General features: G+C 57.6%; 3 protein-coding genes and 1 pseudogene across 5 annotated transcripts; 3 read left to right on the forward strand and 1 right to left on the reverse strand.

The window, feature by feature from the left end:
• Positions 1 to 647: 647 nt before the first annotated feature.
• On the reverse strand, positions 648 to 3,555 carry LOC309836615 (WW domain-binding protein 4-like; annotated as a pseudogene). Its single transcript has 3 exons — positions 2,829 to 3,555; positions 2,308 to 2,480; positions 648 to 722 (listed from the first exon to the last, which is right to left on the reverse strand). The product of its transcript is annotated as a WW domain-binding protein 4-like (transcript).
• A 1,709-nt stretch (positions 3,556 to 5,264) lies between these two features.
• LOC309836616 (myeloid zinc finger 1-like) lies at positions 5,265 to 18,976 on the forward strand (the record flags this gene model as incomplete). Its single annotated transcript, XM_082676726.1, has 8 exons — positions 5,265 to 5,381; positions 6,541 to 7,070; positions 7,464 to 7,647; positions 8,148 to 8,218; positions 8,317 to 8,437; positions 13,303 to 14,727; positions 15,355 to 15,495; positions 18,840 to 18,976. The coding sequence occupies exons 2-8, from the start codon at positions 6,675 to 6,677 to the stop codon at positions 18,974 to 18,976; spliced, it is 2,475 nt and encodes an 824-aa protein (XP_082532852.1). The 5' UTR covers positions 5,265 to 5,381; positions 6,541 to 6,674.
• A 196-nt stretch (positions 18,977 to 19,172) lies between these two features.
• Positions 19,173 to 22,481, forward strand: UBE2M (ubiquitin conjugating enzyme E2 M). Its single transcript, XM_082677091.1, has 6 exons — positions 19,173 to 19,831; positions 21,019 to 21,113; positions 21,236 to 21,274; positions 21,387 to 21,490; positions 21,800 to 21,863; positions 21,949 to 22,481. Exons 1-6 carry the CDS (start codon positions 19,723 to 19,725, stop codon positions 22,087 to 22,089), a joined length of 552 nt encoding a protein of 183 aa, XP_082533217.1. The 5' UTR covers positions 19,173 to 19,722; the 3' UTR covers positions 22,090 to 22,481.
• A 642-nt stretch (positions 22,482 to 23,123) lies between these two features.
• CHMP2A (charged multivesicular body protein 2A) lies at positions 23,124 to 25,995 on the forward strand. 2 transcript variants are annotated; one of them, XM_082677089.1, is made up of 6 exons: positions 23,124 to 23,260; positions 23,999 to 24,212; positions 25,119 to 25,298; positions 25,372 to 25,502; positions 25,593 to 25,654; positions 25,773 to 25,995. In XM_082677089.1, the coding sequence occupies exons 2-6, from the start codon at positions 24,045 to 24,047 to the stop codon at positions 25,898 to 25,900; spliced, it is 669 nt and encodes a 222-aa protein (XP_082533215.1). In that variant the 5' UTR covers positions 23,124 to 23,260; positions 23,999 to 24,044; the 3' UTR covers positions 25,901 to 25,995. The 2 variants fall into 2 exon arrangements, with proteins under 2 accessions (XP_082533215.1, XP_082533216.1); XM_082677090.1 differs by having other exon boundaries at positions 23,136 to 23,260; positions 24,021 to 24,212.
• Positions 25,996 to 26,497: the final 502 nt, after the last annotated feature.

Below are 26,497 nucleotides of genomic sequence, written 5' to 3' on the forward strand. Positions count from 1 at the left end.
CCTCTCCACATGCCTGCCTTCGCCTGCTCACCCACAATTTTTTTTTTAATAAATTTATTTATTTATATATTTTTGGCAGCGTTGGGTCTTCGTAACTGTGCACGGCACGGGCTTTCTCTAGTTGCAGCCAGTGGGGTCTACTCTTCGTTGAGGTGCGCGGGCTTCTCACTGCGGTGGCTTCTCTTTGTTGACGAGCATGGGCTCTAGGCGCGCGGGCTTCAGTAGTTGTGGCACGTGGGCTCAGTAGTTGTGGCACACGGGCTTAGCTGCTCCGCGGCATGTGGGATCTTCCCCGACCAGGGTTCGATTCCCAACCACTGCACCACCAGGTAAGTCCCTCACCCACAATTTTAAATTAAATTCATTCATTTTCACCCTCCCGCTCTAGAAAGTCCCCAAGCCCGCCCACGGGGAAGGCTCGAGACTACATTTCCCAGAAGGCCGCGGGGCCGCCGGAGGCCCCCGATTGGCCCCCTCGCGCGCGTCCGTTCCCTTCCCCCCACGGGAACCAAGGGTATAGGCGCCTCGGCCCCTTCCCCCCGGAGCCCGGGCTCCCGCGCGCCCGACCGCTCTCACCTCCGGACCGCGACGTAGGCCGGCTTCCTCAAGTGGGCCGACTGAGCTGCGGCCCCTCCCCACCTCCGGCTTCAGGCGCCGCTTCCCGGCGGCGGCCGAATCCAGCCTCCATCTTGTCGGCGGAGGCGGAGGTTGCCGGGCGACGGCTGGGATTGGAGGAGGCAGCGTGGGCCCCGCCCCCGACGGCGCTCTAGGTGCTGCGTCCAGTCACCCAGGGCCTACCGGGAAACGTAGTTCAGCGACGAGGCCGCCGAGCACAGAGTCCAGGCGGGGTCGCCCAAGGCCGCCTCTGCCCAAGGCCGGATTTCTCGCCTATTAATTTCTCTCTCCTGTCTTTCCTGCCATCTACTTTCGGTCTCTTTCTTTTCTTTCTTTTTTTTTTCTTCTTTCATAAAGTTTTTAATAACCTGTAATTTTCTTACATGTACACTAGTAACCTTAAAAAGACAAATATTTACTATCAAATGTTAACTACTGTACAGTTTACAAAAACATATAATTTTAAGAATTTGGAATAATAAAGGGAAGGTACCTACTTCAAATGGATTAAATAAGAAAATTCCACTTTTTAAGAAATTTAACCAGGAAATGGGAACTTTCCAATTTCTCTAAAGGAACACCAAAACATTTTACTGAAGTCAGAGAACTTACTATTTTTGTTCAAGACTTCATCTCCATAGTTTTAAATAAACCCTAAATAATATTTTCCAGTATATGTAAGGCCTCTACACAGAGCGCACGACTAGGGAAAAAAGTACTCCGTCAGAATGAGAAGCCATGAAGAACAGAGATATGTCTTGCTCACCTTTACATCTCCAGTTCCTACCATAGTGCCTGGCTCAAGGTGAAAATGCTTAAGCAATGGTTGCCGCTTTACATTGAACCAGGCAGATACATCTTTGGTCCAGTTTTCATTCCATATTAAGCATGACCTGAGCTGCAGTCCCAGTTCTTGGCCCTTGACCTTAAATTGAGTAAGGTAAGCCAATATACATACACTTTCTACATCAGCCTTCTGACAGGATCCTCAGAACTGAATTATCACAGGTTGTGAATCTTCTCTTACGTGGTCTAATTCTTATTTCTTGAATAATATCAGTGTGCAAAAGTAATGCATTTTCGGGACTTCCCTGGTAGCGCAGTGGATAAGACTCCATGCTCCCAATGCAGGGGGCCTGTGTTCGATTCCTGGTCAGGGAACTAGATCCCACATGCATGCTGCAACTAAGAGCTCGCATGCCACAACTAAGGAGCCTGCCTGCCGCAACTAAGACCTGGTGAGACCAAATAAATAAATATTTTTTTAAAAAAGTAATGCATTTTCAGTGCAGTACAAGTATATTCATACGAGTAAGAATTGAATAACGGCCTTACTTTTCCATGTTTTAAATAACAGATACATAGCATCTTATATTATGAGGTAATTAGCAATTTTTAGACACTGAACATAATACACTGTATTACAATGCAATGTAGTAGGCTTCCATTTTAGGAACAAAAATCAATTTCACACGAAAAAAGAGTTATTTTAAATTCACATAAAATACATTCAGAATAAGTCTAAAATGTTAGCATTAAGTAATGTAAAACAAACACAGAGGAGCTTTCTTTATTATTATTACTTTTATTTTGGCTATGGCAGGTCTTAGTTTTGGCATAGGGGATCTAGTTCCCTGGCATAGAACCTGGACTCCCTGCATTGGGAGCACGGAGTCTTAACCACTGTACTACCAGGGAAGTCCTTCCATATGGGTCTGATTTTTTATGAGCTTTGGATTTTTCTTCATTTGGACCTGATGAATAACCGTGGGCATTTTTTCTTTCTGTGTTTCCGATTCAGTTCCTTTATCACTATTTTTTTTCTTTAAACTTTACTTCTAGCTTTTGCATTTCTGTAGAGACTTCTCCTCCCCCCCCCCCTTTTTCTTCGATTTATTTATTTTTGGCTGCGTTGGGTCTTCGTTGCTGCGCGCGCTTTCTCTAGTTGCGGCGAGCGGGGTCTGCTCTTCATTGCTGTGCGCGGGCTTCTCATTGCGGTGGCTTCTCTTGTTGCGGAGTACGGGCTCTAGGCGCGCGGGCTTCAGTAGTTGTGGCACGCGGGCTCAGTAGTTGTGGTTCGCGGGCTCTAGAGTGCAGGCTCAGTAGTTGTGGCGCATGGGCTTGGTTGCTACGCAGCATGTGGGATCTTCCTGGACCAGGACTCGAACCCGTGTCCCCTGCATCGGCAGGCGGACTCTTAACCACCGCGCCACCAGGGAAGTCCCCCTGTCCCCCCCCCCCTTTTTCTGCTTGGTGTTCCACATCAGAATCACAACGTGAATCTGATGATTTGGACTCTTCTTGGGTACCAAGTGACTTTTCATTGACTTTACTAGAAAGCAGATCGCCAGAGTGTGGAATGAAATCATCAGGTTTTCCCCATCCGGATTCCCCTGTTTCTGAATTATAATAATAGGTATAACCATCTTCACTTAAACCTTCTACCCAAACAGTCTTCACTGCCGTCTTTTTTTAATTTCCTTGAAATCCTTCAGGTTTCTCCCACTGAGATTCTCCTGTGATAAGATCATAGTGGTAATGGTAACCCTCAGAGGTTATGCCTTCTACCAATCTGCCCTTTGAAGGGTCTTTTTTTTTTCTTTTTTTCTTTTGCTGATTTGATGCAGAGGCGGATGGGATAGTGCTGGTTACTGGTGATATGCTTGGCTCTGAAGTTTCTGACTCTAAGCCAAGGCTTTTCAAATCCCCTTGGTATTCTTTCAGGGCAGCTGCCTCCATTGCAGCAAACTCCTTTGATGCCTTCTCTTCTTCCTTTGCCCTATCCAGCCTTTTCGGTTTAATCTCACTGATCCTCTTTGCCACATTTTCCTTATGATTCTTTCCTCTTTCATGAACTTCAACACTAGACCTATTGTCCGCAATCCAGCACCTGCAGTAATCAGAGAATTTCTTTGGTTGTGACCTCCAGTAGTCTGCCATGACTGGACCAGCCGCCCCGAGGGTCACCCTCATGCCCGGCTGAGGCTCGCGTTCCCCACGCGGGATGAGTCAGGGCCCAGCTCACTGCGAGGCCCACCGGAGCCTCCGCGCCTAGACCTGGTCTCTTTCTTTCCCACCATCCTCGCTACCTCCTTTCCTTTCCTGGGTCTGTCTCACTGTTTTCTCTTTCTCCCTGTCTGTCCCCCATTCCGGAGAAATGGTTCCCTTTAGACTGTCAAGATATAATTTTCGAAACAGATAAAAACAAACTCCGTGAGCACACGTCAAATATCTATTTACCTCCGGTGGCAACTAGCAGGATGACATAGGTGGTTCCGGGAAGATGAGAGAGAAGGAAAACAGAAAGGGTGAAAGAACGAACAGTGAAATAAAAGCTCCAAGTCGGATCGGTAGTGCACCATGGGGCAGTGGGCAGGCATCTTAGTGTCCTGCTTAGTGTCCTACTGGGTGACAAAAAACTTGGGGTACTCTTCTCTACTGGACAGAAAGCATTTACAACCTATCAACCTTTTACTCGTTAGCATCTAACTTCACAGTATCTGGACTCTGATCAAAAGCAGTTAACTTAAAAAAAAGTTGCTTCACTTAGGGAATCAGATGACCTGAAGCAGGCTTGGTAGAGACGGTGCTAGTTCTTCCAGTCATCTTTTTTTCTCTTAATGGCAAGTTTTGGATAAGTTTTCTTAACATGTGTCCCTCCCGCTCCGTCTTTCTCTCTTCTTGCTGTCACCCTTCTCTGAGTCTTTAAAAACTCTCGATCCACTTTACTGTATCTCTAATGTCTGTCCCTTTCTCCCCTCTTGCTTCTGTACTCCTGATCCTTGTCTGTCCCTTGAATCTCGAGCTGCACGTCTTGTCGCTGTAAATCTTTGTCTCTCCTTTCCTCTCCATCCCGCCCTGATCGCTCTCCCTCTTGTTAACTGTTCTGACACACATGTCTGCCCAGCCCTGACTCTCTGACCTAGGTCTCTTTCTGTCCTGCCCGTGTCTCTGTCCCTGTGTCTGTTCACTTACTTTCACTGTCTCTCCTCACAACTCTCCGCGCCCCCGAGTCTGTGTCTGTCTGTCCTGTCTCTCTCGCTCCGCATCTCTACCCTCAGCCTACCTCTCCCATCCTCTTTCAGACGCCGGCCGGTACCCAGGGTTGCCCTGGAAACCGCCCGCACGGCCCACTGGTTACCATGAAGACGCCCGGGCCCGCCTACCGCCCACGAGCGCAAAAAAAAAAAAAAAAACTGTCATCGCGCCGCGCACGCGCGCGGAGGACTGGCTGACCTCCTCCCGGACAGGAGCCGGCCGAGCCTCTCTCCAAGGCGAAAGTGGGAGAGGCTCGCTTGCGGTCCTGAGGGCGGTGGAAGGGGTGGCCGGGTCTCCACAGGGGGTTGCCATGGAGACAGGGGCTGACGGCGTCCTAGCGAGGGCCGTGATTGGTGCAGAGCCCTGCTAATCCCCGGAAGCCCCGTAGAGAATTCAGGGAGACTTGGTGGCGGCATGCGCGGTTGGGAAGGCGGTGCGGCCGCCCGTTACCCCCTGAGAAGCTTGCTCGCGTCGACGGGCGCCTGGACGCCTGGATTTGAGGCTGGGAGCGCGGGAAGACGCGGCCCGGAGTGTGACCCGATCGTTGCGAACAACGCTGCCCCGGGGCACAGCGGGAGGAGGGTGGAAACTGAGGCGAGGGTGGGGGACGGGCAAGGCGGCGCTTCCGGCTGGTGCGTGGAGCGTTCTGGGAGACATAGTCCGGCCGGGGAGGGAAGGTCGGCGAGTGCGCATGCTCAGGAGCGCGGAGCGGCCCGCTGAGCGCGGAGGTGAGGGCGGGGGCCCCTCAACCGGGAAGGTTCGGGCGGGGACGGGGGCGGCGGCCCAGCGGGATCGGGAGCGTAGGACAGGGGCCTGGGTGTCCCCCGTGGCCGGGCCCAGCGCTGTCGCGCGCGGCTCGTCAATCACTGCGCGTTGCCACGGCGACAGAATCTGGAGTCCCCGCCCCCAGTTGCCATGGCGGCACCCGGACCTGTCCCGGCTCCCTAAAGCAGAAGGTGCCCGCCCAGGCTTCTGGTAAATGTAGTTCAGGGAGCTCCGCAGGGCCGGCCAGATTACGGAGGCCCAGCCGTCTCCTGGGGTTTCAGGTTGACTTGGAACCTTGAGGAGCGAAGGTTAGACCCACGGGATCAGGCGGCCCTCGAAATCGAATCCACTTCCTTAATAAACTCAGATCTCTCTACAAAGGTTGCACTGTACCTCCAGTTGCATAAGGAGCAGCGCGAGTGTGGTGGGCGTGGGGGAAACGGAGGTTCACAGTGGCACAGCGACAAGCCGAGGTTACGTGGCAAATAGGCTGGGCAGAATCTCCGACTTTCCTTGCAGGCTCCGAGTCCAGTGGTCTTGGCTCCTTTGTAGCTCCCCTCTGAAAACTGCCCTGTTACCTCCTAGTCCCACCTAAATCAGGAAACGGAGGAGATAGTGGGGCATTGCGTGTTGTGACAAGTCGGGCTCAGAGAACGGGGCTGAATGGGGGGAGAATGGTGTCTGGGTGCTGGGCCATACAGGTGACCTTGCACAGGTGTGGGGTGGGGCAGGTGCAGTCAGGCTGCGCTGTGAAACCGCGCTGGGAGGGGAGTGGTCTGAGAGACAAGGCGGGAGACTGGACGCTGCAGTGGTAGACTGGCGTTGGTGGGGGAGGGGTGGCAGTGGTGTAGATGCCTAGGCAGTGGATGTTGTAGGTGGCATTCACCTGGTAGAGAGAGGGATGCAGAGCAGGGGTTAGGTGGTGCATGTAGAAGAAGCATGGGCTTTGGGGGAGAGACGAGGTGCCTTCTGGGCCTAAGAAGCAGCCCAGGAACAGGGGGCTACCAGAGACTCTGCACAGGCCCAGCTAGAGAGGCTCACCGAGGGCTCACCAGCCCCACGGCTCCTTGGTACGGGACTGCCTCTGTGCCTCAGTTTCCTCATCCTCCTTCCACTTGGCAGGTCTCGGGATTCAACAGCACAGCATCCAGTAGGCTCTCAATAAGCATTTGTCACCCCTGTCCTCATCGCAGCAGCCTCATCCCATTCCTCCCCCAGGGAGAGACTGGCCTCAGAGCTCCAGCCTGGTCTTTCCAATGAGGCCCACAGCTCTGGGCTCCCCGGGCCACGCACCCCCAGAAGATGAGGGGCCCATCACGGTGAAGCTGGAGGAGTCTGAGGAGGAGGGTGAAGCCGCCCCATGGGATCCCGGCCCAGAGGCTGCACGACAGCGTTTCCGGCACTTCCACTATGAGGAGGCAGTGGGTCCCCGCGAGGCGCTGGCCCGGCTCCGTGAACTCTGCCGCCAGTGGCTGCGGCCCGAGGTGCACTCCAAGGAGCAGATGCTGGAGCTGCTGGTGCTGGAGCAGTTCCTGGGCGCGCTGCCCCCCGAGATCCAGGCCCGCGTGCGGGGACAGCAGCCAGGCAGCCCTGAGGAGGCCGCTGCCCTGGTCGAGGGCCTGCGCCGGGAGCCAGGAGGGCCCCGGAGATGGGTGAGTCAGTGGCCCTGGGGTCGGGGCTGGAACAGTATGCATGTCCGCCTCTTCCTGGGAGGTGCTACGCTCAGCCAGACACTGGCCCCTTGTGGTTTGGAAGTGGTCACCTGCAGCAGACCCTGTGTGAGGGCAGACGGGGTTCCAGGGCCAGCATCACTGGCCCATCCCTCCATCACCTAGAGGCATGGACAAGGGATGCAGGGTGGGGAGAGAGGGTGGGTGTCAGCAGCAGGAGAGCAACTGCAGGTGGTCCCTTTGCTCCTTGCTCTGTCCCTGGTGGACATGGGTCCTTAGAGGACCTAGTCAGTCAGGACCCCTGGGGTCCCAAGATAGGGTGGATGCCCATGAACTCCCTACCTGAGCTCCTGATGGTGGGGGGCACCTCCCCAGGTCACAGTCCAGGTGCAAGGCCAGGAGGTGCTATCAGAGAAGATGGAGCCCTCCGACTTCCAGCCCCTCCCTCAAATCACACCTCGGACTCCAGAACCTGGACTTGAGATGCCCCGTGGGGCCACACAGGAGTCGTCACTGGGCCTATGGGTGAAAGAGGAGCCTGGGGTTACAGAGGATCCAGGTGAGGGTAGGTAACGTGCCCATGCATTGGCGGTCCCCACATCCCGCCCAGCCAGTGGCCGTCATTATCCCTCGCGTGCCAAGCCCAACTGTCACCACTGTGGTTCCTTCCATGTTCTCAGCTGGCATGGAGCTGACTATTGGGGTTTCCTGGTGTGGGAGGCATGTGGGGTTCACTCCCTGAGGAGATCCATTGGGGGACATTAGCCGATTGCTCGAGAGCAGACAGAAGGCTGGAGTATGGGTGGGCACAGCGGAGGGAGGACACCAAAGTGCTGGGGAGCATTCCCTTCTCTCATCCGCCTCCCAGACAAGTGTCAGACATGCCCACCCACACTCTCTGCCATTCCTGTGTGGACACTTAGAGCCCCCTTGACATGCCCAGCCCCAAGGCTACACCCGGCTCTTGCCCCATCTGGACCCCAGCACCTGGCACACCACTGAAGAGGGCAGCAGGGTGGGGAGCCCCTGGAGCTGCCTGACCCCACCCTTCCTCTCCAGAGCTTCTGGACTCTGGGCCTCTAACCAACCCCCAGGAGGCCACTTCCACTGTCCTACCTGAGGAGGCCCAGGTGAGCCCCTGCTCTGGGAGCCTCAGTGGGTGGGGGTTGGGTAGGTCCCTCCCTGGGCCTAGCCAGACACAGGCGAGCAGTGACCACTGTGGTTTCAGGGCTGTGGCGTGGCGCTGGACCAGGCCTCTCCCCATAGTGAGACTGGGCCTGAGGGGTCCTCATGGACGGAGCACCCTGAGGCCCTGTGGCAGGAGGAAGCTGGGAGCATCTTCTCCCCGGGTGAGTTATATGGGGCCCTCCACACGGGCAGCACCACCCCGGACCATCCCACTCCTGGCCCTGCTCAGATGGGCCCCTTACTCCGGCATTCCCCGAGCTCCTCCATCGCCTGCAGCGTTCAACCTGCTTTAGCATCTCCTGCCCGCGAGAGCCAAGCCCCCCACTAACCTCATGGCCCCTCCAGCTGCTGCTCCCCGCCCCCAGTAAAACCTCCTGAGAGCAGGACTTGTGCTCCCCATGTCCGCTCCCAGCCCCGGCACCCTGGATGGCCCCCGGGTTCTGGGCTTGCATCCCACTGATTGGGGGGCGGGGCAGAGAGGGACAGCAGTCAGTACACAGGGTAGGCAGACAGGGGGGACCTTGACACAGGGTGGGGACTGGGCAAGACAGAGCGGTTCCCTGCTCTCAGGCCAGATGCCCTGTGCTGTCCACCTCAGCCACGCAGCCTACAATGGTCTGCCGTCGGCCAGGCTCCCTGTTCCCTGGACCCCTTCTCTACGTTGGTTTACTCCCTCGTTATTTATTTTATTTTTTTGGCTGCGTTGGGTCTTCGTTCCTGCGTGCGGGCTTTCTCTAGTTGCGGCAAGCGGGGGCTGCTCTTTGTTGCTGTGGGCGGGCTTCTCATTGCAGAGGCTTCTCTTGTTGCGGAGCATGGGCTCTAGGCACATGGGCTTCAGTAGTTGTAGCACGCGGGCTCAGTAGTTGTGGTTCGCGGGCTCTAGAGCGCAGGCTGAGTAGTTGTGGCACACGGGCATCGTTGCTCCGTAGCATGTGCATCTTCCCGGACCAGGGATCAAACCCGTGTCCCCTGCATTGGCAAGCGGATTCTTAACCACTGTGGCACCCGGGAAGTCCCACCCCCTTGTTCTGGTGAACCTTCCTGTGAACTCTGGTGTGGGAAGTAAAGTTCTGAGCTATGGTCCATATCTGAAACACATTTGTATTACACTGAATTTTGGCTGAAGAATTCTTTTTATTAACTCTCTCTCAAAACATTTTTTTTTTAATTGCTGTGAAACCGGGTCAAAACATTTTTTAGCACCACTGTTGGTGAGCCCTTAAAATTTGAAATTCACATTTCTCAGTTGTGGGAAACTGGCTTGCATTGTTTCTTTGATTTCCTTCCCCTCCATTGTTCTGTTCTCTTGTTTCTGGAATGCCTGTTACTTGGTTATTGGACTCTAGGACAGATCCTCCAATGTTCTCTTCACTGCGATTTCCCCATCCCTTTCTTTCTGCTCTATTTTCCAGAAAATGTCTTCAGTTATAGCCTCCAGACCCTCCTTTGAGATTTGCATATCTGCTAGCAGAGTTTTAATTTCCAGGAGTGTCTTCTTTCCCTGATCGTTCATTTTTTTTAACCACTTTCTGTTATTCTTACAGTTGTAACATCTTTCCTTATTTCTCTGAGGATAACGATAACTTGTTTTTTAAGCTTTCTTCTCCCAGTGTGGTCTCTGGTCCCTCTGGCAGCTCTGAGCAGATGGGTGAGGGTCTTATCGGCCAGGACAACAAATCAGGGCTGGAAGGGGAGGGTGAGGGGTTCACTCCCCAAGGAGACTCACTTCTTGGGAAACGTGAGTGGGTGGGTGGAGCATGAGTGGATGCCACTGAAGCAGTCGTAGGGCAGTCTGGCTGGGCTGCTTGAAGGATCTGTGAGGATCTCCTCCCTGCTGTGAGGATCTTCAGTTCTCTCCTCTGAGTGTTCTAAGAAGGCACTCCTAGCCTCTTGCCAGCATCCCGGGAGAGAGGCTAGCGTCGCGGCGCCCAGTGTGACTTCCCTTAACTCCCTTGACTCCCTCAGGGTCCTCTCCCGCCCTCAACCCAGCCCTTTGCCAGGAAGCGAGAGGAGGTCCAAAAGTCACAGCTACAGCACTGCCCACCGCTTCCTCAGAATTCTGTGCAGACAGACCCAGGGCTGTTCCCTGCAGTAGCCCTGCCCAGCTTCAGCTTCAGCTTCTGAAACAGCTTCCCCAGCCCGCCCAGTGCCCCTGCCCCTTCACCTGCGTGGCCAGAGGTACCTGGTACCTCCAGCTCCTGAACTTTTCAACGTCTGCGGTAAAACGGGTTGATTTCTTTCAGTCTTCCCCACTGCTGACTTACTATTCGCCTTCTCCAGTCTGCTGTACACTTACCATTTGCCCATTTTGCTTTCCAGAGTAGAAAATATCAGGGATTTGTTTGTTTCCTCTCTTCTTCTCTTCATCCCTGTAGATTTTATGCCTTGAAAGAATAAAACAAAACCTTTATGGTGGTTTTTAATGTTGTTGCACAATGAAACAAATTTAAATAGATACCATTATTCCCCAGAAGTCCCCATTTGCTGTTTTTTATCAACAAGGATCCAAACTCATTCTTTTTTCATAGCGTCCTTGTTTTGTGGATACTGATCCATCCTTTGAGAATTTCCAAGTACCTTATGTTATTTCCGGCCTTGTTAGTTAGCTTGGTTTCCTTGGGTGTGAATGCTCCCACTGGGTGCACGTGGACAGCCTGCCCTGCTCAGCTCTGGGGGCTTCTTGTTTGTCCCTGCCCTAAGCATCATCCTGGGTGAGGGACTGCCACAGGGTCCATCATAACTCAACTGGAAGGCTCATCTGGGCCCCTAGCCATTCCGTGGAGATACCTCTGCAGCCTCAATGAAAGCAAAAGGTCCATGGATGGACTGGGCTCACCCAGGCTATGTCCTCAACCCCCAACTTCATGACAGAGCCTGGCTCTCATCCTCAGTCTCCACAGCCTTGGCACTGTAGAGCACCATGCACCAGGCTCTGGATTCCTGAATCTCACCTTTCTTGCTTTGGAGCTGCCCCACGTATTTTGAAAGCTCTTTTCTTATGTTCTGTCTGTCAGTTGCGCATGTTGAAGCTGAGAGAGTAGCATGTGATACATGCCCCTTCTGCTGTTTCAGTCTTCAGCTGGCTGGCCAGGCTTGCCTCATGCTGTGTAGCTGACACTCCAGCCTGGACCTGCTTCTCTCAGCCCACAGCCCCACAGTCTCTCTGCTCTCTCCAGCCACACCGGCAGTTCCACCCCAGGCTCCTCGGCGGGTTCTTTCTCTGCGGCCCCATTCTTTCCTCAGGCTGCACTCTTCCCCAGACAACCACAGCTCACCTCAGCCACCTTGGCCTCCCCATAAGGTCTCCTGGCTGCTCCCCTTGCCCTCAACCGAACATCTTCTGTGCAGCCAGTGCTTTTATCAGGAGAACAGTTTGAATTGCTAGGACATTCACGTGTTAGAAAATTCAGAAAGCACAAGGGAGTATACAGTGGAATGCCCCTCTCCTGCCTGTATCACATGGTCCTGCACCCCAACAGCCAACATCACCGGTTTTTTGTGCGTACTTCCAGAAAGATTCTCTGCATAGAAGAACAAACACAAATTCAGGTGCATACTCATTTCCCGTTTTTAAAACACACGTGGATGCTTAATCTTCACACTGTTCCACGCCTGACATTTTTCGTGCATCTTCCCACTTGAACACACAGCAGCGAGCGCCCTCCTCTTTGGACAGCTGCATAGAGCCCACTGGGGCTCACCGTGGACACACTTGTTTATCCATCCAGGCCCCTACTGACATTCCTTTGGGTTACTTTTCAGTGAGAACTGAGAAACCTCCTACACCGACCATTTCACACAGGGGGAACACAACTGGTGGAGAAGTACCTAGACGTGGAACTGTTGGATCAGAGGGTGGGAAATTGGACATTCTGATGCCCTTTGCCACACTAGCTTCTGTTTATGCTGGCGAGCGGTGCACACGAATGCTCGGGTTCCTGGAGTTAGGCTGTGGAAACGGTAACGAGCACGGCCCTAATACGCACTTTGCTTCCTAGGAGGGGCCTGAGCATATTTTACGGAATTCAAGCATCCGTGACATTTCCTTTCCTTTCCTGCCCTTTCCCCACGTTTGTCAGGCTGTCCGTCTTTCTTGTTGATTGACCAGCGCACCTTACTCTGGTTACTTAGTCCCTTGCCTCTGGAGAGTTCGCAGTTTGTCATTCGTCTTTTGACTCGGAGGGTTTTTGCTGTGCACAGATGATTTCCTTTGACACAGTATAATTTTTCTGAGTTTTCTTTGGCATCTGATAGGTCTTCTGTCACCTACTGAAGCCCTTGCTAGTCTCCCAGTCTCCTTGCTTTAACTTCCTTCTTCTCCGTTGCCTGTGCTCACATCGCCTCCCTTCCCCAACATCTAATGATGGAGTGCTCACAGCGTGGCTGGAACCTGCTCCTTTTATCCGCAGACACCCACCACTGTCTGATCACATGCAGGCCCAGGAATCCATAGGCCATGTACACACCACGGCACCCGTGTTCACCTTTCCCGGCAGACTGGGCCCGACTCCTGTGCCCCACAGCCTGTGCGTGCCCTCTGTCCCTCGGGAGTCCCGTGGCATCTCAAGGAAGGCACGGCAGACAAAAGTCCTGGTTGCCTGCATTCCCTGCCTCTGTCCCCTGCCCTATTCCCTTCCTGTTGGCTCCACTTCCAGCCTCCCTCAGACCCACCCACAGCTCTGCATTTGTGGAAACCATCATCACCCACCCGGACAGTGCAAGGGCCACCTGCCCCACCTTTGCCCTACAGCCCTTCCAGAAAGGCGGTTTTTACAAACTTAAGTCAGACCTGGAAAGCCTGTCCCCAGCTTTTCAGTCTTCCACCTCCTGCAAGGGTCTGTCCTATTGTCACCTCCTTAGGGAAGCCTGCACAGATACAACCCCTGCCCCTGCCCACGTCACTTCTGTCTGCCTCCTTGGTCAGTTTCAGGTCGCTCTAGTTCGCACCGTTTCTGCAGGGCTGGAGTGGCTCTGGGCACAAGTGGGTTCTCTGTCATGAATGAGTGGATCCCCTTCTGCAATGCAGGGTTTACACTCCAGATGGACAGCATCTCTGCTGGCCCAGACACTGTGAGCCCCCACATCCACCTCCCCTGGGACCTCGGCGTGGCCAGCCTCACGGGCCGACTCGAGTCACCCTCCCTCGAAGGTGGCTTCTCACACGCGCTGGTGCTCTCCAGCGACCCGGGAGATGAGCAGGACCCCACGTACGATCCCCGCCAGGGCGTGGGCCCCGGGCTGGCCGCCGCTCGCTGGCGTGCCGCCAGGGGCCGGAGCCGGGGTCGAGGTCGCCCCAGCACAGGCGCCGGAGCCGTGCGAGGTGGCCGCTGCGACGTGTGCGGGAAGGTGTTCAGCCAACGCAGCAACCTGCTGAGGCACCAGAAGATACACACGGGAGAGCGGCCGTTCGTGTGCGGCGAATGCGGCCGCAGCTTCAGCCGCAGCTCGCACCTGCTGCGCCATCAGCTCACGCACACCGAGGAGCGGCCGTTCGTGTGCGGCGACTGCGGCCAAGGCTTCGTACGCAGCGCGCGCCTGGAGGAGCACCGGCGCGTGCACACGGGCGAGCAGCCCTTCCGCTGCGCCGAGTGCGGCCAGAGCTTCCGGCAGCGCTCCAACCTGCTGCAGCACCAGCGTATCCACGGCGACCCCCCGGGCCCCGGCGCGGCACCCCCGGCGCCTCCTGGCGCGCCGGAGCCCCCAGGCCCCTTCCCGTGCAGCGAGTGCCGCGAGAGCTTCGCACGGCGCGCCGTGCTGCTGGAGCACCAGGCGGTGCACACAGGCGACAAGTCTTTCGGCTGCGTGGAGTGCGGCGAGCGCTTCGGCCGCCGTTCGGTGTTGCTGCAGCACCGGCGCGTGCACAGCGGCGAGCGGCCCTTCGCCTGCGCTGAGTGCGGCCAGAGCTTCCGGCAGCGCTCCAACCTCACGCAGCACCGGCGCATCCACACGGGCGAGCGGCCCTTCGCCTGCGCGGAGTGCGGCAAGGCCTTCCGCCAGCGGCCGACGCTCACGCAGCACCTGCGCGTGCACACGGGGGAAAAGCCCTTCGCCTGCCCTGAGTGCGGCCAGCGCTTCAGCCAGCGTCTGAAGCTCACTCGCCATCAGCGGACGCACACCGGCGAGAAGCCCTACCACTGCAGCGAGTGTGGTCTGGGCTTCACGCAAGTCTCGCGGCTCACCGAGCACCAGCGCATCCACACAGGCGAGCGGCCCTTCGCCTGCCCGGAGTGCGGCCAGAGCTTCCGGCAGCACGCCAACCTCACGCAGCACCGGCGCATCCACACGGGCGAGCGGCCGTACGCATGCCCCGAGTGCGGCAAAGCCTTCCGCCAGCGGCCCACGCTCACGCAGCATCTGCGCACCCACCGGCGCGAGAAGCCCTTTGCCTGCCAGGACTGTGGCCGCTGCTTCCACCAGAGCACCAAGCTCATCCAACATCAGCGCGTCCACAGTGCAGAGTAGCCAGTGCGCGCTGCACCCCCTCTCCGCCCTCACCTCGTTCCTTCGTGCGGGGGGGGGGGGCAGGAGGGGGGTGCAGAACACCTACCTCGCGGGGATGCTGTGAGGCCTGTGATCACGTGGGTACAAGCCAGCCCTCTTAGGGCCCGGTGCCCAGTAGGTGCTCAATAAACAGTACACGGAACCTGCGTCTGGGTCTGCACCAATTCAGTTCCTCCCCACTTGCCTGGGTCCCTCTCTGCCCACCCCACAGGTCCACCACTTTCTTTGCAACCACATGATTCCTGTAAGAGCCAGAGCCCCCTGCAGATGTGGCCCCTAGCAGAGCCTGGCCACATCTGTGGGGTGCCCTCCTTGCACCACGGCTCCTGTACTATTTGCCCATGTTCCCTTCGACCCACACGTCTGCCGGCCAAGCCAACTGCCAGATGAGGACGTGGACTGGCAGCCAGTATCATCAGGTGCTGAAGTATCAAACTGGTGTCCAGCATGCCAGAGCCGGCCTGAGGATATGTATTTATGAAACTTTAAACCTAGGGAGCCATTTCTTAGGTGTAAAAGCTACAAGGCTTTACCTGGGAATCCATATTCTTTCAAGGCTTTCCTCTGTTCCCCGCAGACTCCAGCCAGTCCGAGACCCGCAGGTGGCTGCAAGCCCCAGGCCAGTTCCCCAGCCCTCTGGTGATCGTTGCCATCATGCGCCATTCTCCTCCCTCCCTGGCCCCACGCACAGCCCCTAAGGGCTCCCGCACAGTGGGAGGTATCTATCGTGTGTTCAGTAACTAGTCACAGGAAGCACAGCTGGCAGCGGCTTTCATGAAGATGGACAGATACTGCCAGTTCCAGTTCAGTGTCCTGCAGACTTGAGGGCCGGTGTCTCTGGAACCCTCCAACCTCTTCCTGTGCCACTGCTTCTTTTGCCCTATCTTCCCCTTCCATCCTATTGTTCAGGCCTTGACACAGTCCCCCATTCCACCCATGGGTGCTGTAAGTGCCAGAGACAATGGAGAAAGGCAGTTCCAAAGAGGGCATCTTCATGCAGCAGGGTCTGGCTTGGGACTTAAACCCCACTCTAGGAGGGTGTCAGCCTGCCCTTGGCCTAGAGGTTCCAGAACAGCCCTTCTAGGCCTGTATGTCCAAGCTTCTTCCAGAAGTGCAGCTGGACTCGCCCCTGCCACTTTGAGTGACCCTGATCCCCTCAAGACTTGGGCCCTGGTATCAGGGAAAGACAAGCCAGCCCGGGCCAGAGGCTTCCTACAGACATGCTAGAGAAGGCATGCTCCCTGCCTCAGCCCCCCTTCCTCCCCTCCCCCATTCCTCTCTTTTCCCCACCTCCCCGCTAGTCTAGCCCTAGCCAAGACCAGAGCCACTCTGGCATCTACTGCGTCTGGCAAAGTCAGCAGCCCCCCCCATGCAGGGGCACTCCTGTGTGGCACAGTCAGGGGTGGGGCGTCCCCGGACCCTCTGACAGCACTCACGGTTCTCTCTGATCACAAAGGGGATTCTAGGAAACCTGGTCTAGAATCTGTAGAATCAGAGGGGAGAGGAAGGCAGGGAGGGGCTGGGAGAATCAGATCAGGGAAGGCACATGAATGAACACTGAGGCAGCCAGTGGTCTCAGGTTGGAGGAATGTTGCCGGAACTTTATAAATCCTGTAACATGGCTTATATATATATATATATTTTTTTTTACAATTTGTATGACTTTTATAATCTGAAACAAAGAAAACAAGAAAGCTCTCATCTTTGATCATCTTCGTGTTAATCATGAAGGGAAATCTATGCAGACACAACTACATAAAAACATGAAATTCCACACAGGAAAAATTACAGCAAACATGAAAAGCATGGAGACATCCGGCCAGGGCCCCACACCCGAAGCCTTGAGAAGTCCATGGACCCACCTGCCAAAACAACCCTCTGAGAAGAAGTCAACATGAACAGCTATGTGAGGGCCACCCATGAAAGGTCATTTCTGCAGCTGGTCAGGCACACCTTTGCAATCCAGTCATGTGGCTGCAGGTCGAGAACCCAAGTGTTACCATACTATCATCAAGGGCTGAGGGCTTGGACAGAATGACCACTTCGCCCCACTTGGCCAGAGCCATATGAGGAACCCAGGAGACGAATACCTAAGTACTGGTCATCTAAGAAAGCTACAACAGTGCCCAGCCAGCCTGTCCCTGGGCTGTCTGTACCTGAGCCCATATTGTTCACTCTCAAGCCCAGCCTCCCCATGCCACGTCCATCCAATTATTCTCACCAGAAGCCCAGCCTCCCGAATCTATCCACTTCTCTCCACCCCCCAGCACTGTTCTGATCCCAGCCGTCCATCTCCAGCCTGGAGGCCCATGGCACCCAGCCTCTCTTCCCTGCTTACTCCTGCTCCCTCGTTCCCCAAACAGACACTTTCTTCCCAGTGTCAGCTCCCAGAGGCTACGCTAACAACCCTACGTGCACTTCCACCCTCACAACTCACCCGCCACGCTCTGCCCAGTCCCTCCAAGGCACTGGCCCCAGCTTCCCTCAGGACCTCTGCATGCGCTAAGCCCTAGGTTGCATCCTAAGAGGCTGCAGGCCCAAGGGCCACAGGCACCTTTGCCACCAAAACCACCTGTGCCTCTCTGCCACTTGAGTGGGGGCCACGAAGGTGACAAGGAATATACAGCTTAGCTGCACCACTTCCAACCCAGCCCCCTGGGTTGAGGGGATGAGGGGGATGAGGCCATCCCCTCCTCCCTGGTCCAGAAACCATGGCCCCCTTTGCCTAGCATTCTGTTGCATGGTCAAGTCTTCCCCCACTGGACGGTGGGGAAGCCACAAGATCAGAGATCATGTGAGTCAAGCTTTGGCTAGTCCTCTCCAGGGAACTAATTCCCCATCCCCAGATGGGACCTTAGCGGAAGGGCCTCAGCAACTGGCCTGGGGATGGGCACATGAACCAGGCTGGCCAATAGAAACCACCCCTGAGACTTTGGCTGGAAACCACAGTACGGTCATCAACCCTCACGTCCTGTACAAAAATAAATAATTAGCAAGAGCAGAGCGGATGAGAAGAACGGAGAGGGAGAGGGAAATTGAGTCTGGAAGAGCCCTCTGGGTCCCAGGACCAGCCATGTCTGAAGCCTGAGAACCCTGGGATGGTTGCAATCTTGTCAGCCCCAAACCTGAGCCGTTTGCAGCTTCTGATCTCCCATCCTCACTCCGGCGCCTCTCCAGCACTCAGCTCTCAGGGGAGTCAACGAAGCTGGGAGTGTGAAGCTAGGACAACTACAGGGCTGAAGAGGGGCGTGTGGGATGGTGGAAAGAGAATGGAAAGGGGCAAAAGGGGGAGCGGCTGCACAGACACCACTGGGATCAGTCCACGGAGCCCAAAGACGCCGAGGATACCTGGGCAGGGCCTCTGAGGAGGCTGGGGCCGGGATGGACGCCAAATCAAGACCCGAAGGCGTAGAGCCGACTCCCTGGGGTGAGGATGGGGCCGGGGTCGTTCGCCAAGAGGAGGCCATGGACTGAGCCTGCCCACCCCCAGCGCGGGCCCAACTGGGCCGCCGCGACTACTTCTCCCTTGGTGGTCCGTATGATGGCGGCACGTGGCCTCAGCGACTGGATGTGACGTGCGGCAGGAGCCTCATTCGGACGCGGGCAGGCTGAGAGACAGAGCCCCCGCCGCCCCCATGGGCCCGGCCCCCCGCCCCAACCAGCCCTCGCGGCACCGCTCACCGCCTGACGGTTCCCTTGGAGACAGCCTGAAATCGCAGAACCGCTCCGCGCCGCTTCCTCCCGCCCCGCCGAGGCACGCTGGGCCGTGATTGGAGGGGAGATTGGCCCCGCCCACATCTCACGCGCAGCCGGCGGAAGGTCGTAGGGCACCTCCGCTGGAACTGTAGACCCGCGCAGAGCGTGGCCCTCCCCACTTTCCGCTTCCGAAGTGTGTCAGCCTGTGTAAACCTCCACAGTGCTTCCTACTCTCTGACACAATACACGTTTTATTTGTTAGTTTACCTCAACCAGACTCTCTGCGAGAGGGTTCTTTGGGTTTGCGATGGGACACCGAAAGTGCTGGACCACGCATCCTCTAGGCAACGCCCCTGCCTTGCTCAGGCTCTGACCTGACCCAGCCTCAGTCTGTGAACCCCGGGGCCAAGTACTTCGTTTGGCCCGCCTACGCCGCCGTCTACACAAGTGCAAGTGGGAATGGTTGGACCGCAAGCGAAGCTGCCCGCATCTGCCCCACTTAAAGATGGCGGCAACACCGCCCCACTCCCTGGACCCGCGGGCGTCCCCGGAAGTGACCGGCCGGCCCGGCCTGCGCGAACGGAAATACTCGAGCCTAGCCGAAGGAGCCCGATCCCCAAGTCCCATCGCGGAGCAACGCGGGGCGGTGGCGTCGGCGGCTGCGCAGGCGCACAGCGCAGGCCGGGCGGAAAGAGCCGAAGCGGGCAGGCGGCGGAAATATCCGAAGCGGTGGGGCGCCCGAGGCCGTTGCGGACCTCCGCGCCGAAGCCGTTGCTGCCGCGGAAGCCGACCCTCCTCCAGTACACGGCCGTCGCCACCGCAGCCCCCGCCTCCCTCTTCCGACCCGAGCCGCAACCCCCTCGGGAAGGGAGCGAGTGAACGGGCCAGTGGCGCGGCCTGAGGACCCCGCGTCCGCAGCCGCCGCTGGGCCTGAGGACACCGGGGCGGGCGAGGGGGAGGAGGGAGCGGCGGGTGGGGGCGGGGCCGAGCGGACACGAGAACAGCCGAGTGGGCCCGAGTGCTGCCGAGCGAGCCCGAGGCGCCGGGCCAGGCCGGAGCCGACTACGGGAGCCGACGCGGGCCGCGCGGTGGGCGCGGAGCGGCGCGGCAGGCCGGGCGGGCGGCGGCAGCAGCCGAAGAGGCCGCGGCGGCGGGTCCGAGTGGCGGAGGCGGCAAGGGCGGCGGCGGCGGGGGGCCGGGTGGCCGGGGTCCCGGGCCCCGCAGGGGCGGCAGCGGCGGCGGCGGCAGGATGATCAAGCTGTTCTCGCTGAAGCAGCAGAAGAAGGAGGAGGAGTCGGCGGGCGGCACCAAGGGCAGCAGCAAGAAGGCGTCGGCGGCGCAGCTGCGGATCCAGAAGGGTAAGGAGTCGGGATGGGGGTGGAGGTCGGAGGTCAGGGCCTGGCTTGGGGTAATGCGGTCGCCAGGGGTCAGAGGTGTCAGAAATGGGGGGGCCGCGGATGTGGGGATCGGAGATCAGGGCCTGGGGATTGAGGGATCAGGGGTGGAGTAATAGTCACTGAAGTGGTCAGAGATGCGGGGCCGAGGATGGGGCACTGAAGGTATTTGGAAAGCCAGATGTCTGATATTAGGGACTGAGAATCTGAGGGTGGCAGTGTAGTGGGGGGACCGGGAACTCGAGAGTCTGCGGGGTCAGACGGGAACCTGGGTGAAAGGCAGAGGAGGTATAGATAGTGGGGGCCGAGGATTGAGGATCCGAGTGGGAGATTTAGTGTTTTATGCTGGGGTCAGTGGGAATCAGAGTCAGGCGTGGTGAAGTACGTTCTGGGGCCTGGGTTTCGTGGGTCTGGGGGGGGCGTCACATGGCAATTTGGGGTTTAGGGTGACAGGAGGAGGAGGGAGGGACAGTGGGTGCCAGAGATTAGAGATAGGAGTAGAGTTGGGTTTAGACCATGGTGCTGGAGATGCTGGAAATCTTATAGTCAGAACAGTGTAAGGTAGGAGGGCTGGGAACTAACAGATCTGGGGGTCAGATGGGAACCTGGGTTTGGGATGATAGGCAGAAAGAGGAGTATATGGATCTTGGGGACCAGGGATTGGTGGGGGGATGATTTAGGGTGTGGAGGGGGAAAAAGGTCTTTGAGTTTGGGCAGATAATTGGGGACTCCTCTAGAAGGTGGGGGTTATGGCCAGGGATCCTGGGTGTGGGGTAGTCAGAGGCTCTTGGAGGGCACATGGGAGTGGGGGCATTTAGGAGCTGGGTTGCGGGGGGACCCAGCTGTTGGGTGCTGGGACTTAGGGCTGTGGATTCAGAAGAGTTGGAACTTACCCTGGGCCAGGAGCTCAAGCACAGTCACAATTGAACATGTGTGTTTGTGGTGTTCTGTAGATCCAGAAGAGCCTGCCTGGAGACTGGGGAGCAGAAAGAGCAGGGAGAGGGTTGGGGATGTGTCCCACTGCCCAGGACAAAGCTGGGGTCCTGGAGGAGGCTGTGGAGGCTCTGCTGGCACCTGCACCTGCTCTGAACACCCTCCTCTCTCTCCCTCTTTCTTTCTCTCTGTTTCCCTTTTCTGCTGTGAAAACCTAGACATAAACGAGCTGAATCTGCCCAAGACGTGCGACATCAGCTTCTCAGATCCAGACGACCTCCTCAACTTCAAGCTGGTTATCTGTCCTGATGAGGTGAGGGCACACTCAGCTGGACTCCCAGGCACGGCGGGTGGCCCCACCTCAAGTAGGGATACCTGGTTCACCTGCCAGGCCTTGCTGGATGGGATCCCAGCTCCTCTTTTCTTCCTTCACAGGGCTTCTACAAGAGCGGGAAGTTTGTGTTCAGTTTTAAGGTGAGTCTCGGTGGGCCGGGGTGGCTCCCTGGGCTGAGGAAGCAACAGCTGAGGCCCCGGCCAGGCACTGCTGGGGCACCTATCCACCTCCCCTCTCTTTTCCTGGAGCCAGGTGGGCCAGGGTTACCCGCATGACCCCCCCAAGGTGAAGTGTGAGACGATGGTTTATCACCCCAACATTGACCTCGAGGGCAACGTCTGCCTCAACATTCTCAGGTGAGGGCACTAGCCCTCCACAGCTCCCCCCAGCCCTGCCTGCCAGGCACCCTTCATGGCCTTGCACTACACCAGTCTCTGTCCATTCCTTACCCCTTGTGGTGCGTGTTCCTCTGTCTCTTCATCTCCACATTTTCTTCCTCGTGGCTTGACCTTGGCTTTCTTCATGGTCTGTCCTTCTCTGCACCCTCCTGCTAGCTTCTCCCATCCGCACTGTCCCGTGCCCTGGGCCTGATCTGTCCGGTCCCAGCAGGGCCTCTGGCGGCTTCCCACTCACCAGCCCCTGATCATGATGTTCTCTGCCCACAGAGAGGACTGGAAGCCAGTCCTTACGATAAACTCCATAATTTATGGCCTGCAGTATCTCTTCTTGGTGAGTAGGGGCGGGGGCGCTGGGGCTGGGGGAGGTTGGACTTCTGCCCCTTGGGCTTGTTGACCCCCACCCATACCGGCCACAGGAGCCCAACCCTGAAGACCCACTGAACAAGGAAGCCGCCGAGGTCCTGCAGAACAACCGGAGGCTGTTTGAGCAGAACGTGCAGCGCTCCATGCGGGGTGGCTATATTGGCTCCACCTACTTCGAGCGCTGCCTGAAATAGGGTTGGCGCATACACACCCCTGCCAGGGCCACCAGCCCCGGCGTCCCCTGCAAATATTTATTGGGGGCCACAGGTGGGGGGGGGCATGGGGCAGCCGGTGGGGGAATCCCATGCCCTGACCTGCCACCCCTCCCTGCCACCCGCTCCTAGTTTTTTTTTTTTTTTTAAACCACCATGTGATTGAGGTCGGCGCTGCCTCCCCCGACCCGCTCAGCGATGGGAAATGAATTGGCTTGTCTAGCCCCACGCTGGGTGCTGTCCAGCCCCCCTAATCTGGGCTCTGGGGTGGGAGGCCAAGGGTGGCTGGGCACCCGGCACCCCACCCCTGCACCACTGGAGGTCCCGCCAGGCTATTAAAGGGGAATGTTACTGCATGGCCTCTGCCTCTTCCTTTTGTGGGGTGGGAGGGGCAGGTGATGTCCACCAGGGCTCCTGCAGCAAGCGCGGTGGGAGTTGTGTGATCACAGGTGGCGTTAGGGGGCCCCCCCCCGCCCCCGCATCAGCAGGCTGCCCAGTGCCTGGGGCAGCCCTGGGAGTCGTGAGGGGACCAAGCCCCAGGCCTCGGGCAGGGTGGGATGAATCCCACTCCGGAACAAAGGAGGGGCAGGATCCAGTAACCACAGGCTTCCTGGCCAGTAAGCCAACATACAAGAAAGTCCGCACCATCTCCTGTTCTGCCCCCTTCTGCCATGGGAGGGCCTGACGAGGAGAACGCTGTCTGGTGCCACCGGGTGCCTGAGGTCCAGAAACATCAGCGAGAGTTCTGGGTCCCTGAGATGAGCTGGGCCCTACAGTGGGTAACGTGGTGGGGTGCAGGGCCTCCGGGTGGCTGCCCGGAAGGGCGCCAACCCCACAAGGACCAGGACTCCGGCCGTGGCTCGGCTCCCTCAGGCTGGACTTGAACCTGTGGAACACCGAGTCTGCGGCAGGGACACGGAAGCTGGTGCGCATGCGCCTGGGGCCGGTCTGGTCCCCGGCGCGTGCGCACGCGCGCTGTTGTCCCCGCCCAGCATTCCGGGCGCCGGCGGGGCGTGTGACGTCAGGTGGTTTAATCCGGAAACGGCGGCGACCGCCGACGCGACAGAACCGAGGGTCTGTTGGTGGGCGCTCCGGGGCTCCCAGCGAGAAGAGCGTGACCCGGAAACGGAAGCGAGTCCCTGTCGCAACTCCGGTGAGTGGCCCCTACTGGGGTGCGGGCCCTGGGTGGACGCGTGGGTGGCGGCGTACGAGGGCCTCGCCCCTCTCTGGGACCCGGCCTTATCATCAGAGGACCCCATGCTGTCTTGCCTTCAGTGGTCAACACCCCGAATGGCCCCCCAGGCTTTCCTGCGTGAACAAGGCACCCCAACACTTAGCATCCCTCCCTCTGTACAGGAGTCCGCAACGCCCCCCAACCTTATTCTCCGCGCCCAGATTCCCTCAGCATTTAGGACCCCCGCCCCAAACCGAATTCCATGCATACGCTGTCAGCTTCAGGGCCGCCCCCATCCACCCTGTTTTTGTCACTCGCAGCCTCCACCTCCTCCTGTCAGGGACCCTCTCAAGTGCCCTGTCCTTGGCGCTCAGGGTTCCAAGTGCCCCCTACCCCCGTCAGCCCAAACACGGCCATCTCCAGTCTCAGTCCACCGAACACGCTAGGGCCTCATCGCAGGGTCTGCAGGACGAGGTGGAAGCCTTGAACCTCTGTGGGGGCACTGTGATGGAGGAGGGGTTGGGGTGGGCACGTTGTCCCCACTCATGTCCCTGGGGCTACCCAAGTTCCAGACTCCACTCTTTTGGCCTTCCATTCACGCCTTTTCTCCCTGCTCGGCCCTTTCCATTTTGGGAGCCCCCATCTGTCCCTGCCCATACACAGTGTGACCCCAGCTCTGCCTCATGCCCTCGTTTTGGGCCTCACACCACTCTGCAGTAAGGCTTCACACTTGCCCCAGTCCTACCGGTGGGCTCCTGCGGCCATGGACCTGCTATTTGGGCGCCGGAAGACGCCGGAGGAGCTGCTGCGGCAGAACCAGCGCGCCCTGAACCGCGCCATGCGAGAGCTGGACCGTGAGCGACAGAAGCTAGAGACCCAGGAGAAGAAAATCATTGCAGACATCAAGAAAATGGCCAAGCAGGGCCAGATGGTAAGCTCGATTGGGCACAGCCTGGGACACAGGCCAGTGCTGTTGCTTGTTCACACACTGGGGCTGCAGCAAACTGGACATGCTGAGCACCAACAGGGAGGTGCTTCTAGGGAAATGAAGGGTTGAGTGGGGCTTTCCCTAGTTTCAGGGTCCAAAAGGCTGCCTCTGTGGAGGTGGAAACAGAGCCAAACGTTGAGTAAGGAAGAGAGTGAGCCCGTGAAAATCCAAGTGGCAAGTGTGTCAGATAGAACAGCAAGTGTGTCAGATGGAACAGCAGATGCTCCATGAGAGAGTGATGGGTGAGCTCAGAGGAGTGGATGTGGGCCAGACCACTTGGAATCGTGGGCCACAGTGGGAGCCCACGTGGCATGGGATGCACTGGCCCTGGGGGCCAGTGAGCAGAGAGATGGGCACAGCCTGAACCGCTGGGGAGCAGCACCTTTGATGGGCGACAGAGTTTTGGCCTGAGCAGCTGGGTTGAGGCGCCATTTCCTGGGATGGGCAAAGCAAGGAAGAGCTCTGGGGAGGAAGTGAAAAGGTGAGGTTTGGAAGTGTTCGTGTGTGAATCAGGATCCTGTACTTGAGGTGAGGGCCTGTGTGAGGTGGAGGGAGACACACATTCTTTGGCCAGGAGAGAAATTCAGGAATGGGTGTTGACTCTATAGACATGGAGAGAAAAGGACCCCTCAAGGGTGGCCCCACCTTTCTTCCTCTCATTTCTGGAGCAGAGATGAGAAGGCCGCGGAGGAGTCTGTGCAGTGGTGACCCAAGAGGCATGAGGGCGAGAGGGAACAGTGGCCAGTGGGAGCAGGCACATAGGAGCCCCTGAAAGCCTCAGTGGGCATGGTGGAGTGGCAGTGAGCACACTCCCAAGGCTGGCTCCCTGCCACCTCTGTCCCCTCGCAGGACGCTGTGCGTATCATGGCAAGAGACCTGGTGCGCACAAGGCGGTACGTGCGCAAGTTTGTGTTGATGCGGGCCAACATCCAAGCTGTGTCCCTCAAGATCCAGACACTCAAGTCTAACAACTCAATGGCACAAGCCATGAAGGGCGTCACCAAGGCCATGGGCACCATGAACAGACAGGTGCGCCTCTCCCGATCCCCCTCCCTACCCCTGGTAACCTCAGGGGCCAGACTCACCCTCCTCCCACTTCCAGCTGAAGTTGCCCCAGATCCAGAAGATCATGATGGAGTTCGAGCGGCAGGCGGAGATTATGGACATGAAGGAGGAGATGATGAACGATGCCATTGACGATGCCATGGGTGACGAGGACGATGAAGAGGAGAGGTTTGGAGACAGGAGGCAGGAAGATGGGGACAGAGGGGATGCCTGGCCCTCCGGGTGCCTGGCCCTCATAGTTCTTTTTTTTTTATCTAGTGACGCTGTTGTAGCCCAGGTCCTGGACGAGCTGGGGTTGAGCCTGACCGATGAGCTGTCAAGTGAGTGTCCAGACCCTGGGCCCTGTCCTGCGCGCAGCTCAGCCATCGCGCAGACCCTCCCTCTCCCAGCATTACTCCTTCCAGCAGGGGCTCTCTTCCTAACCCCCCTTCTCTGCAGACCTCCCCTCCACTGGAGGCTCCCTCAGTGTGGCTGCCAGTGGGAAGAAAGCAGAGGCTGCAGCCTCCGCCCTAGTCGATGCAGACGCAGACCTGGAGGAGCGGCTCAAGAACCTTCGAAGGGACTGACTGCACACACAACACACCCCCGTGCCACCCTAGGGAGCCAGCAGAGGGCCCAGCATTTTCATTGTACCTTCTGCAATAAAAGAAGTTGGCCACTAGTCTTGGGCCTGTGTGAGTGGCCTGATGTGAGCCAGGCTGGGAGTCTGGTGACAGGGCTGACAGGAGTTGCTCAGGCAGGGCTTGGTCATGTGTGCCACATTAGCTGGGGTATAAGACAGAGGGCTGGAGGTTTTCTCGTTTTGGCGGGAGTGGACAGACCAAGCCCACCCGTCTTCAGGGCTTGGGATGTGAAAATGAGCAGCAGACACTGGCCCAGCACCCCCAAGAAGGCAGGCTCCCCAGACATCCTGGTAGCATCCCAGGAGTGCAGGCCTGTCCCCCAGGGATACACTGCCCAACTCCGCTTAGCCCAGCCCACCCAGCTCACTTTGATGAACTGGTTGCGAGAAACAGTTCCAAGCCAGTCCAGGAAGCTCTCGGGGAGAATGAGCTGCCGTGCAGCACCTACCTGGGGATTCACCCTGCCTGCCCACAGGTTAGCCTGGGTCTGCCTACCTACCGGGTGACCCTCCTACCCACCAGACACTCCCCAGATCGCAA

Source organism: Grampus griseus (assembly GCF_964374135.1).
Source record: "Grampus griseus genome assembly, chromosome: 19".
NCBI lineage: Eukaryota > Metazoa > Chordata > Mammalia > Artiodactyla > Delphinidae > Grampus > Grampus griseus.